An 18,624-nucleotide genomic window follows, 5' to 3' on the forward strand; every position below is an offset into this window, starting at 1 on the left:
GTAGAATTTAAGTTGTGGTTACCATTCTGGAAATGTGTTTAAGATTAAGACTGTGAGTGTGTGTGTGTGTGTGTGTGTGTGTGTGTGTGTTTGTAGGCCAGAGGTTAATGCTAGTTCGCCATCTCATTTTTTTTTTCTTAGATAAAGTATCCCTCTGAACCTGACACTGGTCTATTAGTTTAAACTGCCTAGTCAACAAGCCCCAGGGACTGTCCTATCTCCATCCCCACCCCCAGTGTGGGGTTTTCAGGAATGTGTCATTGAACCTGGCTTTTACAGGGTGCTAGGAACAGAACTCAGGTCCTCATGCTTGTGTGGCAAATACTTTCTCACAGAACTGTCCCTTCAGCTCCCAGTACTGTTTATTTATTTGTTTTTTTGGATGATGCATGACTTATTTCTGACTCTCTAATTTTGTGTTTTTCAAATTTCCCACATAGATTATTTCTCTATTCTCTATTTACAGCTTACCTAAAGAATGTGCTGCCTTTGGGACACATTGACTTTAGTGTCCACAGTGGCCTAGAATTCCTAAGAGACACCTTTACCTGGGGGGTGTGCAGCTGAGGTCACATGGAAACCAAATAACTGTACACATAGAAAACTCTGCCGAGGCTTGGGCGTCATGGTGCCATGGACGCTTCCTCCTCTCTCATTCCCTAATGTGGTCCAGTGAGTGGCTGTGCCACACGTGTGAGCAAGTATCTTGCTGCACTAATGCACTCAGATACTTAATTCCAAGCTTACTGATAAAGATTGGAGACAAAGGGGAGCTGGGTTTCAAGGACTCTCATGCCTGCTCCTCATGACGAATGAAAAGAGAGCCAGCTTTTGTGTACTTCCCCTGGATGTATAAGTCACATCTGACAAACACTATATATTTAGGGCATTGTGCTGTCAGCCTTCTAGTCACGGTGACATGTATCTGATAGGAACAATTGAAAAGAGGAAAAGATAGATTTTGAATCATGGTTTCAGAGTTTTTAGCCCATGGTCAGCTGACTCCATTACTTCTAGGCCCATGATGAGGCAAAATGCCACGGTCAAGAGCATTCAGAGGGCAAAGATGCTTGATTCTTAATGGTCAGGAAGCAGAGAAAGACAAGAGACAGGCTAGGGACAAGATATGCCCTGCAAAGGCACACTCCCAATGACCCACTTCTTTCAGGCAGACCCCACCTCTCAGTGTCCACACCCTCCCGACAACACCACCAGAAGATTCATCTTCTGATTGAGGTCAGAGTCCTCCTGATCCAACCATCTCTCCGTGACTGGGTTCATTAGTAGGAGACAAAATCTTAATATAGAAACCCTTTGGGTGCCTCTTTTGTCTATACTACAAGTGTGTCAGTTTGATATAACAGCACACCTTGAAAGGACTCCCATAGTCAAGACTTTAATATTTAATATAGGTACACCTCACAAAGGTATCTGTGTGTATTTGAGGATACTTGATATCTACACTCAGCAAAATTCAAATTACAATGCATATAATCCATAGCAGCTGTGGTTGCCATACTATCATTAGGTTCCCCAATACCGATTTCCCTGATGGCCGAATGCTTGCACACGCTGACTGAAGTCTCCCATTGTTCCCACTCCTAAGTCCCTAGTAAACATCGCTCTACTCTCTGATACTGTGAGTGCCACTTTTTCTCTAGCGCCACGTATACACGAGATTATAAAATATTCGTTGTTCTCTCTTGCTGTTTTCACCAAATATGATGCCCTTCATGTCATTCAACTTGTTGCAGGTAAACCACTTTTTTTTTTTTGGTTTTTCGAGACAGGGTTTCCCTGTAGTTTCTAGAGCCTGTCCTGGAACTAGCTCTAGTAGACCAGGCTGGCCTCGAACTCAGAGATCCGCCTGCCTCTGCCTCCCGAGTGCTGGGATTAAAGGTGTGCGCCACCATCACCCGGCGTAAACCACTTTTTTTAAAGGTTGAATAATTTCACAATGTGCATGTCTGCATGCATTACTGCGTGCGTGCGTGCGTGCGTGCATCTCTTTCATTTTCTTTTCCATTTATCTGTCTACAAAACCTTAGGGTTTCATGTCTTGGCCACTGTAAATTATGTCGCAATAAATCACAGGACTGAATTATCCCCTCAAGAAAGCAACTTTATTTCCCTGGAGTGTTAGATTATATAGTAATTCTATTTTTAGTTTTTGTTTTCTGTAATGAATGGCCGTACAAATTTGTTTCCCAACCAAAGGTATACAAGGTCTTCCTTTTCCTCAACCACCTCTTATAACATTCGTGATCTGAATCTCTTGGCTTTTTGATAAAGGTAATCATAATTGTTGAAGGGTGACATCTCATTGAGGTTTTAATTTGTGTTTCATTTACGGTTGATGACACTAAATACCTTTTCTCATACCTTCTGGGTATTTAGTTGTTTTCTTTGTTAAGGGAGTCTATGCAGGTGCTTGGCACTTTCTTTCCTAATGAGCTTTATGCATCTTGTATATGTTTTGCATAACTCATTATTGTACATACGGCTTATGAATATTCTCTTTATCCTGTAGGCTGCTGTTTTGCTTTCTCGATTACTTTATTTACTGTAAAAGTATTTTTAGTTAACTGTTTTTTTTTATTCTGTTGTCTATCCTCTTGGCTTGCTGAGAAGTTTTTTTTTATCATTGAAAAATATTGAATTTTGTCAAATGTATTTTCTGTATCTATTCAAATGGCCATATGTATTTTTGTCCTCTTTTTGGTAAATATGATCTATTATATCATTTCATTTGTATGTGGTGAAACTTTCTTATATTCCAAAGAATAAGTTCTATTTGATCATGTTGTATGATCTTTTTAATATGTCATTGAATTTAGTGTGTGTTGTAGTTTGAATGGGAACTGTGCCTTGTGGATTCATGTGTTTAATCACTTAGTTTCTAACTGATGGATATGATTTGGAAAGGTTGCAGAATCTTTAGGATGTAGGGTCTCACTGGAAAATGAGGGTCATTGGGAGTGAACCTTAAGGCTTTATAACCCAACTCCATTTCTTGTTAACCCTCCACTTCTTAAGTGACTGAAGCTCTTAAACTGTAAGCTAGCCCCAACTAAATATTTCCCTTTATAAGAATTGCTGTGGGCATGATGTCTCTTCACAGCAATAGAACACTGACTAATACAAACCCCTGGAAGTATGAGCCAAAACAAATTCTTTTTCACCTAAGTTGCTTCTGTCGAGGTGTCTTGCCACAGTGGTAAGAAAGTGTCTAAGACAGTTTGGTATTGGGAAGTGGAACATGCTGTGATAACTTGACCATGTGGTCCTTAGGCTTTTGGTTTGAGGGAGGAATCTGAAACACTTTGGAATTCTGGGTTTTAAAATACCTTGACAATCATAAAATGAGCTTAATGGGACACTCTGGTGTGTGGGGGTGGGGGTGTAGGAGGTCCTTCTGTTTGTGTTTCGCTTTTATTGGTTAATGAATAAAGAAACTACCTTGGCCTAGTTGATAGGGCAGAACTTAGGTAGGAGGAGAAGACAGAATTGAATTCTGGGAGGAAGAAAGAGTAGGGAGAGACACCATGGAGCTGCCAGAATCAGACATGCTGAATCTTTCCCGGTAAGCCACTGCCACATGGTGATATACAGATTAATAGAAATGAGTTAAATCAAGATGTGAGAGTTAGCCAATAAGAGGCTAGAGCAAATGGGCCAAGCAGTCTTTTAATTAATACAATTTCTGTGTGATTATTTCGGGTGTAAACTAGCTGGGCAGATGAGACAAACAAGCAGGCCCTCATCCTGTAACGAGGGGGGAGGAGCTAAAATACAATGCTGGAAGAAACATAGTGGCGGTCTGGTCATAAGGCTTCAGAAAGGGGAACAAGGCCTCTATCGGGAGCTGAGCTAGGATCAATTTGTATATTTGGTTGCAAAATCTGGCTTTTTTTTCTGCTGCCTCTTGAGAAGTTATGTAAAGCTGAACCTAAAGACGACCTGTTTGGAAGAAGAAAGGTATTCAAGCAAGCTTTGTGTTCCAGACTAGGAGAGTACCAACAAGGTAGCCGAAAAGAGCTGCTAAGGAGATCAGCACCATTACAGAGCAGTTGTCAGATGTCTTCTCCACCAAGATGGGTTGTGCTTGAACTGTGAGTCAGAATTAACCCTTTCTCCTGTAAGTCGCTCTCATCAGAACATTTGGTCACAGCAGGAAAGTCATCCAGGCCCTCATGCTACTTATATTGTTGAGGATTATTTTTGTTTCTACGATCCTTGTGATCCCAGTGCCTACTTTTCCTTTAATGCCTACTTTTCCTACTAGCCGTATCTGAGCTTGTATAGAGGCAACATTAGCCTTTAAAATAGGTTGGGAGATACTTCCTACTCTTTAACTTTGTAAGGAGAGTTCGAGAATGATTGGCTCTAGTTGTTAGATGGCTGTGAAACTCTAAAGTTCTAGATTTATTGTGGGTAGAAAACCACACTTTTAAATCACTGTTAATCTTGTTACACATTTTACTTACCCAGCCTATATGCTCCTAAGACTGAATCTATTTCTTCTAGGTTATTCAGTTGGTTGGTGTGTAATCATTTTTAGCATTTTTTTTTACTTTCTTTGTATTTCTGCAATTTTTATTTTCTCATTTCCTTTTTCATCTCTCTGGTATAGATGTTTGTCAGTTTTATCTTTACAATATACCCTTCACTGATTTATTTTCTACTGTTTGTCTAGTTTTTTTTTTTTTCATTTGTTTCTGTTCTGATCATGGTTAGTTGACCTTATGCTAATTTTGGACTTTCTTTGTTCTTTTTATATTTCCATGAGGTATAATATCAAGTTATTTAAATTTTTGGTCTTTTTCAAACCTGATTCTTATCACCATAAATCGCCTTTTTGAACTGCTTTTCAGCAGCTTCATTTTGGGTGTGTTACTCTTCCACTCTCACCTAGCTCCAGATGTTCTTTGGCTTCCCTTTTGGTAAATTCCTCCATCCACTGGTTCATCCCGTGAATGTTACATGATTTCCACCTATTTGTGAATTTTTATCTTTTGCTTTCCTCCTGTTATTATTCTCTAGTTTCATACAGTTGTGGTTAGAAAATATGATTGGTCTGATTTTATTCTTAAATTTAAGACTGGTTTTGGACTCCAAAATTATTGATCCTGAATATATCTTCTCCGTGCTTTGTTTTCTGCTGCTTTTAAGGAATTGTGTATTTTGGGCTTTAAAGTATAATTTAAGTGTAATGCTCTCCTATTGATTTTCTGTCCAGATGATATGTCCATTTCTAAAAGTGGGTACTAAAGCTCCCATTACTATTGCATTATTGCCTACTTTTTCTTTTTGCTCTTTGAGCATTTGTTTCATATATTTAGATGCTTGATGCTGTATGCATGTGCTTTTTTTTACAATTGTTTTAGTCTATTGATAAATTGACTTTATCATTAGATATTGCCCCTTTGTTTCTTTTTTTTCCCTTTGTTTCTTGATATATAGTCTTTCACTCAAAGACTATGTTTTAATCATTTCAGCACTCTGTGAATTTTGATTGGTGAATTTAGTCCATTTACATTTAAAGTAATTATTGGTATATCAGGTCTTAATATTGCTATTTTAAATTACTTTCCAGTTGTTTTCTAGACCAAGATCTTGATTCTGTTCATCTCCTCATTTGCTTTTTTTTGTGACTTGATGCTTTTCTATAGTAATTTATTTTTATTGCTTTCCCTTTTGTGCACTGACAAAGATTTGCTTTGTGGTTACCGTGAGGCTTGCATGAAATGCCTTATAGTTATACTGGTCTTTTTAAAGCTGACAGTAACTTCAGTGAAAGCTCTACACCACCTCTCTTCTAATGTGTGTTTTGGATGTCACAGTTTATCTGCTTTTATATTTATTGGCATATTATCTTAGCTGCACTTATTCTTAATATTTTTGTCTTTAAAATATACTTGTAAACAATTTACCTACTATCAGAATATTGTAAATTTGATATGTACTTACTGGTACTAAAGACTTTCATGTTTTGATATTATTAAATGGCCTAGTCTTGCTTCAGCTCAAGGAGTGACTTATCATTTCTTGTAAGATGAGTCTAGCGGTAATGAACTGTCTTTATTCTTCCTCATCTTGGAAATTCATCTCTCTTGTTTTTGAAGGGTGGCTTTGCCAGGATAAAGCATTCTTTGTTGGCAGAGGTTTTGTTATTGTTGTTTTATCTCTTTCAATATATTACTTTATTCTCCCCCAGACTGTAAGTATTTTTAAGACTTTAAATTATTTTCTTTTACATTTATCTCAGTGTATGTTTTGCCTGCATGTACCACACGCATGTTTGTTGCCTATAGAGGCCATAAGAGGGCATCAGTTCCCCGGGGACTGAAATTACATGTGGGTGGTAGGGATGACTCTTGCAGTCTTCCCTGTGCATTTAAAGAAATGGCCATCTCTTCTAGACTTTGGGGAATGGTCTCAGAAATCAAATGCCTTCCCTGTGTGGGTTGAGGAGAAACAGTGTGGGGCCATGCATAGTGTTCAGCAGGTGGTTCCAGGGGTGAAAGGAAGAACATGTGGTCTTGGCTCAGGACTTTGGGGTTTGCAACATCCTTAACATAGTGGCCCTTCGTGCAGCAAGGAATATGGTGGCAAAGGGGCATCTTGGTTTATCCTTAGTTGTAGCTGTGACAAGAGCCTGACACAGCAGATTTTGAGACCATAGCTGAACATCTAACTGGATGCAGGAATGTACATGGTGACAAGGATGGGGCAGGGCCAACTGTGGATATACGAACAGTGTGTGTTTACAAGCATAGGGCTGGTAAGGTGTACATATAACGACTGGCTTTGTGTACCCATTTGGTTCATGGGAGCCAGCTACAGAGATTGGGTCAATGTTCTATATACAGCATCAATAGGGCTTGAATTGGTAGTACGAATGCAGGTAGATGCAGGAACTAGCTATGAATGCACACACAGTGTTGGTGAAAGTGTTGGAGTGCTGCAGCTGGGGTTGGTTTGTGTACATCTGTGTAGCTACAAGGGTTGACTGTGAGCACAAGAGCCAGTCAGTATCAAGGACAGAGTTAGTGGCCCCATAGACACCTATAGATAGAGGCATCAGAGCTTACAATGCACATATTTATGGCTAGGGGACCAGATGTAGGAGTGAACATGACCGTAGGGTTTTGTGATGAGAGTTAGAGCTGTTAGGAAGGCACATGCCAACATGGGATGGCTGCAGGTGCATGCTTAGCTGAGGGACCCTGATAACAGGAGTTGAGGCTAGCTGCCTGTGGGCACATGGCCAACGAATTAGTCACACGTACATCCGCCGTGGTCAGCCTACGCTTGCAGTGGGAACACAGGTCGTTTGTTTGGGAGTCACTGGATGCACTGGGGTCTGGTTGGGTCCCCCTGGGGGATGAATCCTCGAGAGAGGAAGAAGAGGAGTAGTGGCTCAAATGCCTGGAGACTGAAAAAGTGAGAAACGATGAGTTCCTTATTCCTTAGTGGTAAAAGAGGTGGGGGTCTACTTCTTCTGTGCTTTTGTTGGATTCCTTTGTTGTGGATGGTGCTGTGATTCACCAGGATAAACACTGCAGGGTGCAGGGTAATGAAAGCTACAGGGGCTGCGCAGAAATGACCAAGTGGGTGGTGGAGGTGCCCGGAGAAGGCTGCCGGTGTTCTCTCCAGAGCAGGCCATTGGAGACCATGACGATTTCTGCTACACAGCTGATACTGAGAGCCCTGGCCATCTTTGTTTCCAGATGTTGCCCTATATCTTGGTCATATTGGCCCTAGTGATCTGGGTGGGAATGAGGCTGAGGTAAGTCATGTGGGAACTGTTCTGAAGGACTAGGAAAGCTGGCTGTTCAGCATGCTCTACCTTTTTACTGTGAGAGGAATTTGCAAGCGAGGGAATTCCTGTGCTGGCCATTGCCAGTCTGAGACATGGGATAATGCTGGTAAAATGTCACTGGTGTTATTACCCAATTTTTGAGAAGTTATTCTCAATATTTCTTTTATTGTCTTGTAATTTCTTAATTCAGTCCCAAGTTGTCCTAGACTAGCTTCTTTCGTTTGTGCATGGCTATGAACTTGTTCTTTGTTTGGGAGGGGGGAAGAAACCTGGGAATTCTTCCTTGCTTCCTTGCTGATCTTACCCTACCCAACGTTTATGAACCTAAACTCCTACGCCATCTGTTCCTTTCTATTATCATCGAGGAAGAGGTTTGTAGTGGGAAGCCCCAAGTGCCAACAGTATGACAATATATTAGGAGTGTCTCCCTGCCTTAGGGCTCTATTTCTCCACTTGTCTAATGAAACTAGAGATCCAGGTTCTGCTTATCCCAGAGAGGCTGGCCTAGAGCTAGCAGATGGAGTCTGTATACCACCAGATATAGATCTAGAACTTTCCAAGACGGTGGCAAAAACTTAATAGTTGTATGGTCGTCATCTCAGTCCAGATTTCATGGGGAGTAACTAAACCTCAGTCATAGGAACAAATATCTCATGACCATGGACAGCAGCAGGACTCAGCACTTCTTACACGGTGAGGACTCTCAGCACCCCCATCCACGTCTGCAGAACCCCACAATGAGTTTGGAACTGATACTGCCAAGGAGGTCAAGGAGTTACAGGTGAAAGAGGTTGGGTGCGTAGGTACAGGAGATCATTCAGACTCCACCTGGTGTTTTTCACCCTTCTGGCTCTGTATCTCACCACCTTCCACCCCACCCATAGGCAAAGAGCCCGGCAAGTTGAAGAACCAGGAACATCTACTTTAGCTGTGGGATGAAGAATGTGGAGAACCTCGTGGCCAAGGAAGGCGCCTGAGATTCATCAGCACTTTCCCTGACATGCTCATGTGCAAAGAACCTCAAAGAGCTGAGAAGGTCGCCAGCGACGTGATGGTGAAGAACCCGCTGGGAAGCTCATGAGAATGGGAGCTGCCTAGGTCCTGTCTTCATTACTTGAGAGCTGCTTTTGTAAACTTCTCAGTTTGGAGCCCGCATACCCTAGGAGTGCCAATTCTCCTTGCCATCTTACATTGTAAACCAAAATTGGAGGCCAAGGCCTGGCAAAGGCCCATTATTCACTTTTAATGAGACAGCCAGGGAAATAAATCGGCATATGTTAGCAAAATGGCTCATCAAGGTGAGTAACTATCTTCATGACTGGGGCAGTTTACCCTCAGATGAAAGAATGTACATCTCATCCTTCCTTGGGAGCTCTTGAGAGCCAGGACCAGGAAGCCAAGCCGAGCTTGACCACTAATCACAGATGTCGCCACTCGGCTGTCTTGCTATTTACCATGCTTGTCATGTCCCAAATTCCAAAGCTTTTGTGGGAACAGACTGCCACATGATGACGGAGGAATAGAAACCTAGAACATGTTACGGGTACAGGCCAGCCTTTCACAAGGCTTGGCTTGCTGGAGGCAGTGGTTCTGGAAGTTACTACAAACAGAACTTATTGTCACTCTAGTATTCCTTTCTTCTTTTTCCTATGCACCATTCTCCTGCCTTACACAATGAGCATTTAATGATGTCCAGATGTGGAACTCCTAGTCCCATGCCTTTTAGCCTTCTGTCATTACAGTCAGGTGGGTCATCTGGTTAGTTACTTGAAAGCGGGGATGAAGGTGTTCCCTTCCTCTATGGACTCTGGTATTGTTCTTGGGATGCAGATTATACTACAGAGCAAGCTGCCTTCAGGTCTTATTATCATGAAGCATTCTAGAAGATACAGGAGCACATGACTAATTTGTTTCCCCCTGTAGATGCTGATGAGTGAGATTCTCAAGTCTAATTTACAGTTTCACTCCAGGTCCCAGCATGCTTTATACATAATTCCATTCTTCATGCCCCCTTGACTCTCTTTTGCTTTTCCTCCCTCGTTGCTTGATGAGCTCCATGAGGGCGGACCTGCCTATCTTAAGTTCTGTTCTAGCTCCGTTCTGAGTCCATCATGAAACCTATCACTTGGTTACAGAATAATGCAGGTCTTGCAACTTTTGCATCCTTCTGTGCTACTTAAAGGATATCTGAAACAAAGTGGGGATAATCGATAGCTACCCACGCAATTCACACTACATCTGAGCAATGCACTCGAGAAATAGTACCATTTCATTACAATCAAGTTATAGTCCAAGTGGATTGAGTTGATTGGACCTCTGGCTGTGTGTACGCTATAATAAGATTCATATTAATGGTGATGGGAAATATCCAAGTGGTTTTATGGAACCATTTTCAGTTCAATTCAAACTGGGAGGAAGGCTCTGCTATGGTTGAAATTCTCAAAGGGGAGGTTGGCAAGAATTTTAAAGATTCCTTAGCAAAGTTATGATTGGGAGGTGGTTTTAAATTCCCAATTCTGTTAGTATCGCTTTGCCTGGATGCAGAAGGCAGGTTGTTGTTGTGGTGACTGGGGGAGTTGGGGCTCATGTTATAACTGACAATATTGAAAGGGACCCAGATGTGGCCAAGGTGATGATGAGGCTCACACCTGGATAATAATTAAATAACTCTTCCAGAAACCATCTTCATTTTGTATACAAATATGTACAATTATGAGTTCTCCAGACATATTCATTGAGGTCCTGGGATTTCCTGGAAGTAGTTTAGACTTGGCAAGGTTCTAATCATAAATGAGCCATCAACAAGAACATAATTGGGTCATGATGCCTAGATAAAAGGTTTCAAGGGAGGTACCACTGTCAAGTAACTGTGGGGCCTCTCTTGGCCTCGAGAGCAGGGACAGTGAGTTCATTTTCCTGACTGTACTGGAATCTTCCCCAGGACACTCACCGTTTCTGTCAATGGCAAAAGGCACATCTGTTGTGACAATTTCATAGTTGCAGATCTGGCTGTACTGGGGGGAGCAGTCCTCATCAATGGCTTCCACCTGCAGGATGCTGTCGTAGATCTTGCCTTCTGTGACGATGGCCTTGTAGGCTGGCTCTTTGAAGGTGGGAGCAAACTCATTGACATCCTTCACCTGGATGTGGACCACAGCCCTGGAGCACAAATCAGAAAGGAGAAATGATGGAAAAGAAGGAATCACACCATACATTGTGGGACATTGATCCAACTCAAGGTCATGTGACTGCAGAGGCCTCAAGGCTCTCAGTTGGGGCAGTGGGTGCATGAGTGCCTCTGTCTTCTCTCCTTCTGGGAACCAACCATCTACCTGCTCTTGCCTTGATGCTGAGCAACTCTACCCTAGAGAATCCTCCCATGCATTAGCATTCCCTATTGCCTACTTCAGGCTACATATTCCCTTGCCATCTTCTCCCTTTCCCCCATTCCCTTCATTTATTCACGCAACCCCCCACTCAGTAAGGAGTCAAACAGCTTTTCCATTATGCTATGCTCCGAGCCAAACTCCACACGGAGAGAGCAGAGTTGACTCATGGTGAGGCATATGTGACAGAGAGAAACAAAAAGTTTCACAGAAATGAAAACTTCAGACTGGCTATGAGCCGAGGGCTGGGCTTAGGGAATGATTCCTGGAGGATCAATGCTTTCACTTGGTCTTGGACGTGGCCTTGGAGTCTCTTCCAGAGAAGAAAAGCAGATAAATATTTCCAGGATAAAAACCAGCTGTGCAGATGCTCTGCGGGCACTCAGCATCACCTCGGCCACATCTGGGTCTTTTTCTAATATGATCGGTTATAACACCAGCCCCCTCCTCCACCACCAATCACCAACTCCTAGTCAAAGTGATGCTAATGGAATTGGGAATTTTAAACCACCTTCTAGCCATACCTTTGGTGTGACCCCTAGATGGTTGTATTTAAAGAACAGTTTATAAGTGGAATAAATGGAGGTGGGTAGCCCAGGGTGGAAGTGGGAGACGGAACTCACTTGTGTGACTTCTTCCAGGCTGCCTCCTGGGGCCCCACACCGCAGTCATAGGCCTGGATGATGAACGTGTACTCCTTCTGTAGCTCACAGTCGATGGGACTCTTGGCACGGAGCCGGCCTTCTCCAGATGTCTTATTGAGCACCACAGCCTCAAAGGGCAGCTCCTGCCCATGGATCTTGAATGCACAGATTTCCCCTGCAGAAGGAGAGTATAGTGATTACGAGTGTCAGTAATCTCCAGGCTGAAGACGGTGCCTCTGCTGGGCCAGATTCACAAGCTCCAAACTTCTACCTGGTTTCCTCCATACACTCAGAATCCTCTCCACTCAACCTATAAAGATCAGCCCTACATGTTCATTTCATCAAGGAAAAAGAAATGGAAGTGTTACATGCATGGGGATGTCACCCAGCAGGTGCTTGTGTCATCTTTGTATGAGGAGTGATTTTTTCCAGTTTCTTAGCCTCCCTGGAAGATTTTCCCTTGCTCTGTGCCCAGTATAGGATTAAGCAACTTGCTAACAGTTGAAAGACAAAAGAACGTAGATAGAAAGAACCGAAGGCCAGAGATGTGCCTAGTCTACGGTCTTGTGACAACATCTTCAATGTTTGAAAGTCTGTTCCGTGGGCTGGCAGCGTCGGTGATGAGAAGATGCTTAGGAACATGGTTTCAGATCCTGCCAGACCTGTGCCAGAGCCTTCATTCATCTGAAGTATGAGCATTGCTTTTCTGGGTCCTTCACTCTGGTTTACACACAGCGTATTGCCGCAGCTGAATCCCCCTCTTCCCTCCTTCAGCCTCCATTATGTCTCTCTACCCCCTCTCCCAGTGGGGGTCGGCAATTTTCTCTTTTGAAACAGTGGGAGTGAGTCTCTGTGAGTCCGAGATTCCCCGTGGAGCTTGAACAGCTAACTTCTTAAAGAGCAGACATGTTGTGAAATTAATGCATTTTGCCCCTTCAGCTGGGTTAATGTTTATTATAACTGTTTCTCGGTATTAAAATGATAAGATCACAAGAATCTCTTTCCCCCCTTCTATTTGTGAATATTTATTTCTTGAACTCTGACTATAAAGTAGTAAATGTTTTAAGATGTGCTGAAAATTTGAGACATGTCCTCTTATGGTATTGAGAACACTTGCAGACGTCAGAAAAAGGTGCCCAGAGGCCACTTATGGTACATGGGGTACTCTAGCACTTGAAACGGGTAGGGAAGCCCCACTGGAGGCTACTGAAGTATGGAACCAATATATCTGGGTTCAAACTTCAAGTGTGCTATGTACGAATGAAAGGTTTAAGGCAAGGGACAGTGCTTCTCTGGGTTTTAGGTGTGTCATCAGTAAGGTGGTTCAGGGGATGATGTCAGGAAAAAGGACATCTATTCAGAGATGCATCATCCTTGGTCTGACATTGCTTAAGGTATACGCCTGGACCAGGGAGAGGCACGTGAACTGCCTGGGACGTGCCTAGGAGAATTTGCTCTCAGGGTGGCAGAGGCACTGGCTTGTCTCTCTCTAGCCCAGACCCTGTCCAGCTGTTGATAGGCTCTGACAGTTCGAGGCAAAGGAATAATGTAATTGATTGCACGCCTGCTTTGGGCAATGACCTTTGTATCTAGGCAATCTTATTTGACCTTCATGAGAAACTGACAAGGCAAGTGTTCTATACAAGTTTATACAAATCATGATTGTCCTTCTGTTGTTGAGCCTGGGTCCTATTATCTAGTCCAGGATGGTCTGGAACTCACAATCCTCCTACCCTAGCCTCCTAAATGTGCGATTATAGGTCTTCATGACTCAAACTTATATGAATTACAAAAAGATGTCGGAGGAGGGAGAAGAAGAGAAGGGAGAAAAGATGGATGAGGTAGAAGAAAAGGAGGAGGGAGAAGAAGAGGGGGAGAAGAGGATGAGGGAGAGGAGGAGAGAGAAGAGGAAGATAATGAGGTTACTTGCTCAATGTCACTAAGGTAAACTTGGGCATTAAACGCAGGTATGCTGACTTGTAAACCCACATGCGTTCTCCTATTCCACTCCATCTCCAAAGAATACTAAGATGTCTAAAGAGCCCCCAGGGATGCCTCTGGGAATGATTCATATTCTAATCCAAGTATGGCTGAGCTACGTCCTGCATTTTCCATAGAGGCAGCATGCCCTGATCTCCTTCTAACAACGTTGTCTAAGATGTTCAATCAATACCAATCTTACCCGTGGGCTTTTGCTTTTCTTATTATTTCTTTGATCTTCAATTTCATTATGAACATTCTACTTTTACTACCTCCCTTCCTTGTATTATTTCTCAAATATAGATATACAGTAATGGGTAAAATGGGTTGTGGGGCAGGTTCTAACAGGAACATAGGCTTCCATTAACGGCTGCTGTCCAAGGTTCATTGGGCACCTCCGCATGGCTCATTCTGACAAGGATAACTCTGTAGCTTTTAGGGCAGAAGAACAGGTTTTATCTGATCCTTGAGTTTAATTCCTGCTCTGAATTAGCTTGTGTGCCATGTGACTCTATCCTAAGATCAGGACCTCTGTGACAACGTTACCAATGTTCTCAAACTGGTTGGGGAGCATTCTCTGGAGTGCCCAACCACCATCATGATTATAAGGCTAATCAGACCATTTCATTCTGAAGAGCCAACCTAGACCTAAAATAGATGAGGGTAATTTTCTGCTGGGAACATCTGATCACAACCAAAGTAGTTCACAAGACTCAGCAATCCTTAAGAAGCAAAAAGGGAGGGGAGGGAAAGGACACAGAGGAGACCCAGGAGAAGTAAACTTTGGGTCACGCATTTCCATCTTGCTTAGTTCAGTGTAATTCGGTGACACTAACCTTTTGGAAGACCAACTGTTATAATTTGGATATGAAGTGGCCCACCCTCCCAAGAATCATTTATTGCAGTCCTGATTCCCCATGCAGCAGTGGTCAGAGGTATGGCAATAACCTGGTGGAGGGATTGACGATCCACTGATGAGTTCATCACCAGGTCAGCGGGAGCCTTCCCTTTTTCCTCTTGTCCTTCCTGGCTGTCATAAAAACTGCTTTGTTCTACCTGTGATTCTCAGTTTCACCTCAGATCTAAGGCAATAGGACTAAGGACCCACACAGTCTCACCTGGGGCCAAGAGAAATAGCACCAAAGGTCCATGCATTGAAGCCTCTGACACAATAAACCACAGAAAACCATTTCTTTTGCAGGTATTTTGTTAAAGTTGCATAAAACTGGTGATCGTATCAAACAAGCCCTTGCACTACACTTGAAACACAAAGGACTTGAGTACCTTAAAACATCAGGTGTTATCAAGGAGCCCTTGGGTTGGAGGAAGACCCGACTAGAAACGGGACCATCTCATTGGTGAACACTTTTAGTGTTCACCAATGCAGGCTGAAAGAGAATTTGGTCCCTTTTGGACATAACTTAGAACTCATATCATACTAATTCTCAAGCCTCTATACTGGATGCGCAAGCTCGGGTTGCACAAACATTTTCTTGATAGAGAATCCATCCATTCATGCAGTAAATATTTATCAGGAACTAAGGGCCAGGCCTCAGCGAAGCAGTGATGAACACAGCCCCAGCTATGGTCCACACACTGCTACTTGCAGTCCAGGAAAATGCGCAGGCAGATAGCCACATTCCCTAGATGAGGAACAGGGAGTAAGTACCACATGCGCGCTGAAGAAGAGATGCAGAGTTCAGACCTGGAGGGACAGGCAGGGCATGCCCCCCCTAAACATGTGAAGGCTGTGCAGAGACTGCAGGAGGAGAAAGAGGAGACACAAGTCTACTGGAACGACATCTTGTTTCAGACAGAGGGACAATATGCCTTGGGGAATCTTCACTCAATAGGAAGGGGCAGGGTGAGTCCAACACTGTGGGGTCCAGTGTGGCAGTAAAGAAACTATTGTAGGACCAGCTTCCTGGGTGTGTGATGTGGGAGCACACAGGGCTCTATGGTCAGAAAGGCACCAGGTTCCAGTTAAATGTTTGTGCTTGAAGCTGCTGAGGCCGGTGCATTCTCGAGTTCACTCTCTGGACAGTTCCGGGGTTAAGAGGGTTTGTTCTGCTGTCATCAGAACCTGTGTCTGAATCCCTAGCGTCCAGGTAAAAAGATAGGTATATCTATTCATGCCTGTTACACAGCGCTGAGGAGTGGAGACAGATTCTGGTCCTGTGAGATACCCTGTCTCAAGGTAATGGCAGAGAATAATAGAGAAACTCCGTGTCCTGCTCTGGCCTCTGTATGCTCAAACACAGGCACAGGAGGTACATGGACCACGCACACAGACACCATGGACACAAACTACTTAGTAGTGAAAAAGGTTTTTCATTTTTCTATAGTTTGGGCTATATCAATTAGAAAAATTACCACAAACTGAATGAAAGAAAGAAAGAGAGAGAGAAAGACCCGTGGTGGAGTTTTAGCATAAAGATGCTTGTACTGACTCTCAGCATCAATACCTAATATACTGGGTCACCTTGGTCTAGAGCTTGTTAAGCTTATAAAGATTTTCTGTAGGAGGATGAAGCACTTAAAAACAAATCATACTGAATGGTCTCCGGATAAAAACATCACTATCAAAATCTTGCTTTCCAACACGCTTTCTCTGTGTGTGTGTGTGTGTGTGTGTGTGTGTGTGTGTGTGTGGTGGGGGGAGCTGGTGCAGCAGAAACAGTGTGTGACACACTCAGGTTAGCATCAGATTGGCAGTGAGCTGAGATCACCGAGCCTCTGGGTACCAGCCCCTTCCCACAGTTGCTGAAGGTAAATAAACTCAGCTTCATCACAAACAGCCTCGAGAGCCTGACCAGAAGGAACAGCCATAGTTCTGAGGTAGGATATGCTGGCTCCTACCCCTCAAGCCTCTGTCTGTGGTGCATTGTTACCTTCTCTTCAGCAGAAAGGCACACCCCAGACTCAGCAGAAACTGGTATCGCTGTCTCTCTGGCTCTGTCAGAAGTTTCTGAGAAAAATGTCTTTAAATTGATTTTCTTTATTTTTTTTTTTAATTTACCTTATGCGTGTGACTCTTTTGCCTGCATGCTAATATGCCTGGTACCCATAGAACTCAGAAGAGAGCATCTGATCCTGAAACAGGAATTACAGATGATTGTGAGCTGTCATGTGAGCATGGGGGATCAAATTTGGTCCTCTGCAAAAACGAGTGTGCTAAACTGCTGAGCCATCTCTCTGGCCCTCTAAACTGCTTTTCAAAGAATATTTTTGAAAGCACAGCTCTTACACTTGAACAGTGGTTTGTGTGAACTCCATCTTCCAGATGAGGAAAATGAGTCTGGGAGAGGCCGAAGGACTCCTCTGAGGTCACTTTGACAATGAGGAATGAAATGTACAGCTGTTCATTTAGTCCCAGCACCCATCAGTCCATGCATGACACTCATTACCCTGGGATGCTCCAGCACAGAGCTTCTCTAGGGCAGTCTGTAGAGATTCCAAGGCTCTTTGTAGGGTACCACAAGGGCACAGCGACATCCTCTTACCACTAAGATGCTATCTGGCTTTTCACTAGGCTGAGTTTTGTGCTGCTGATGTAAAGCAATGGCTAATAAAATGTAGGGGGCTGAGCAGTGCCTGGCTGCCTTTGCACCATAGCATCCTCACAGTTAAAAAATGAAGTTAATATCAGCAGAGAATGACTTTACTTCCTCAGTAAACGGTATCGATTTTATTGAATTTGTTCGTCTAAACCCTCGGGTTCATACTTTCTTCTTGGTCCTGTTGTTTTGAGACAGGGTCTCATCATATTGCCCAGGCTAAGCTAATGTGTGATTCTCCTGCCTCGGCCTTCTGAGTGCTGGCATTGTACATGACTTTGTGTTCTTTGGTGTTCCATGTGACGAAATTGGAAGTGCAGCTGAATCCCTGGCACGGCAGGTGTGGTACCTGAAAAGGGGTGAGGAAGGGAAGTTGAGAGCTCAGCAGGGACTTTCCAGAGGTCTTTTGTCACTTGAAGGGATGGTAGATGGACACACAGGGTCCATGAAATGGAAGTGTTTGTTGGCAATGCTAAAATTTGAGCTTTTGTTTTTTGAAAGCTTGTGTCTGCTGTAGTTAGCTTAACAATCTTGGGCAATGATAACCAACATGACCTTGTGATACCTCATAATGAAATGTTTCCAGTTTTGAAAGATTCCCATTTAACAGGATATATGATGTCTATAAATGACCAATGCAGAATATCACATGGTTTTACATGGTAAAAATTCAAAGTACAAGACAGATCAATGACTTTTTGTTGCTTGTTTTGTTTTGTTTGCTTGTTTTGCAAGACAGGACTTTCTGTCTAACATCCCTGGCTGTTCTGGAACTTGCTCTGTAGACAAGGCTGGCCTCTAACTTAGAGATCCACCTGCCTCTGCCTCCCGTGTTCTGGTATTAAAGGCATGCACCCCTGTCGCCTGGCTCAGATCTATGGCTTTCAATGCAACAGTGTGCACTGGGCTGAGTGACTGGGTTTCTCTACTTTATTATTAGAAATCCAACCCTCAGAATAACCACCTTAAAAGCAGATGTCTTTGGAAGTCAATTGTTCCGGTTGTGTCTTCAGGTCTTGTGTAAGATTCTGGGGGGAATGTCTGCAAGCTTTTACGGATAAACTCCAGGGAGACTTCCTGCCTCTTCTGCTATGGACACTCACAGAGAGAAGGTGCCACTTAGGAAGAAATAGTCCCTCAGAAGACTGCAAGACTTCCAGCGTTTTGATCTTATTAGACTTCCCAACCTCCATAGCTATGAGAAGTAAACTTCTGTTTTTAAAATTCCAATC

General features: G+C 43.2%; 1 protein-coding gene across 1 annotated transcript in view; it reads right to left on the reverse strand.

The window, feature by feature from the left end:
• Clstn2 (calsyntenin 2) overlaps positions 1–18,624 on the reverse strand; it is a 348,253-nt gene that overhangs the window by 127,067 nt on the left and 202,562 nt on the right. The window contains exons 2-3 of the mRNA XM_038322257.2: positions 11,835–12,030; positions 10,776–10,984 (exon numbers count right to left, since the gene is read on the reverse strand). Of these exons, the coding sequence (XP_038178185.2) occupies positions 10,776–10,984; positions 11,835–12,030 (405 nt within the window). The remainder of the gene's footprint in view (positions 1–10,775; positions 10,985–11,834; positions 12,031–18,624) is intronic.

Source organism: Arvicola amphibius, chromosome 3 (genome assembly GCF_903992535.2).
Source record: "Arvicola amphibius chromosome 3, mArvAmp1.2, whole genome shotgun sequence".
Taxonomy (NCBI): domain Eukaryota; kingdom Metazoa; phylum Chordata; class Mammalia; order Rodentia; family Cricetidae; genus Arvicola; species Arvicola amphibius.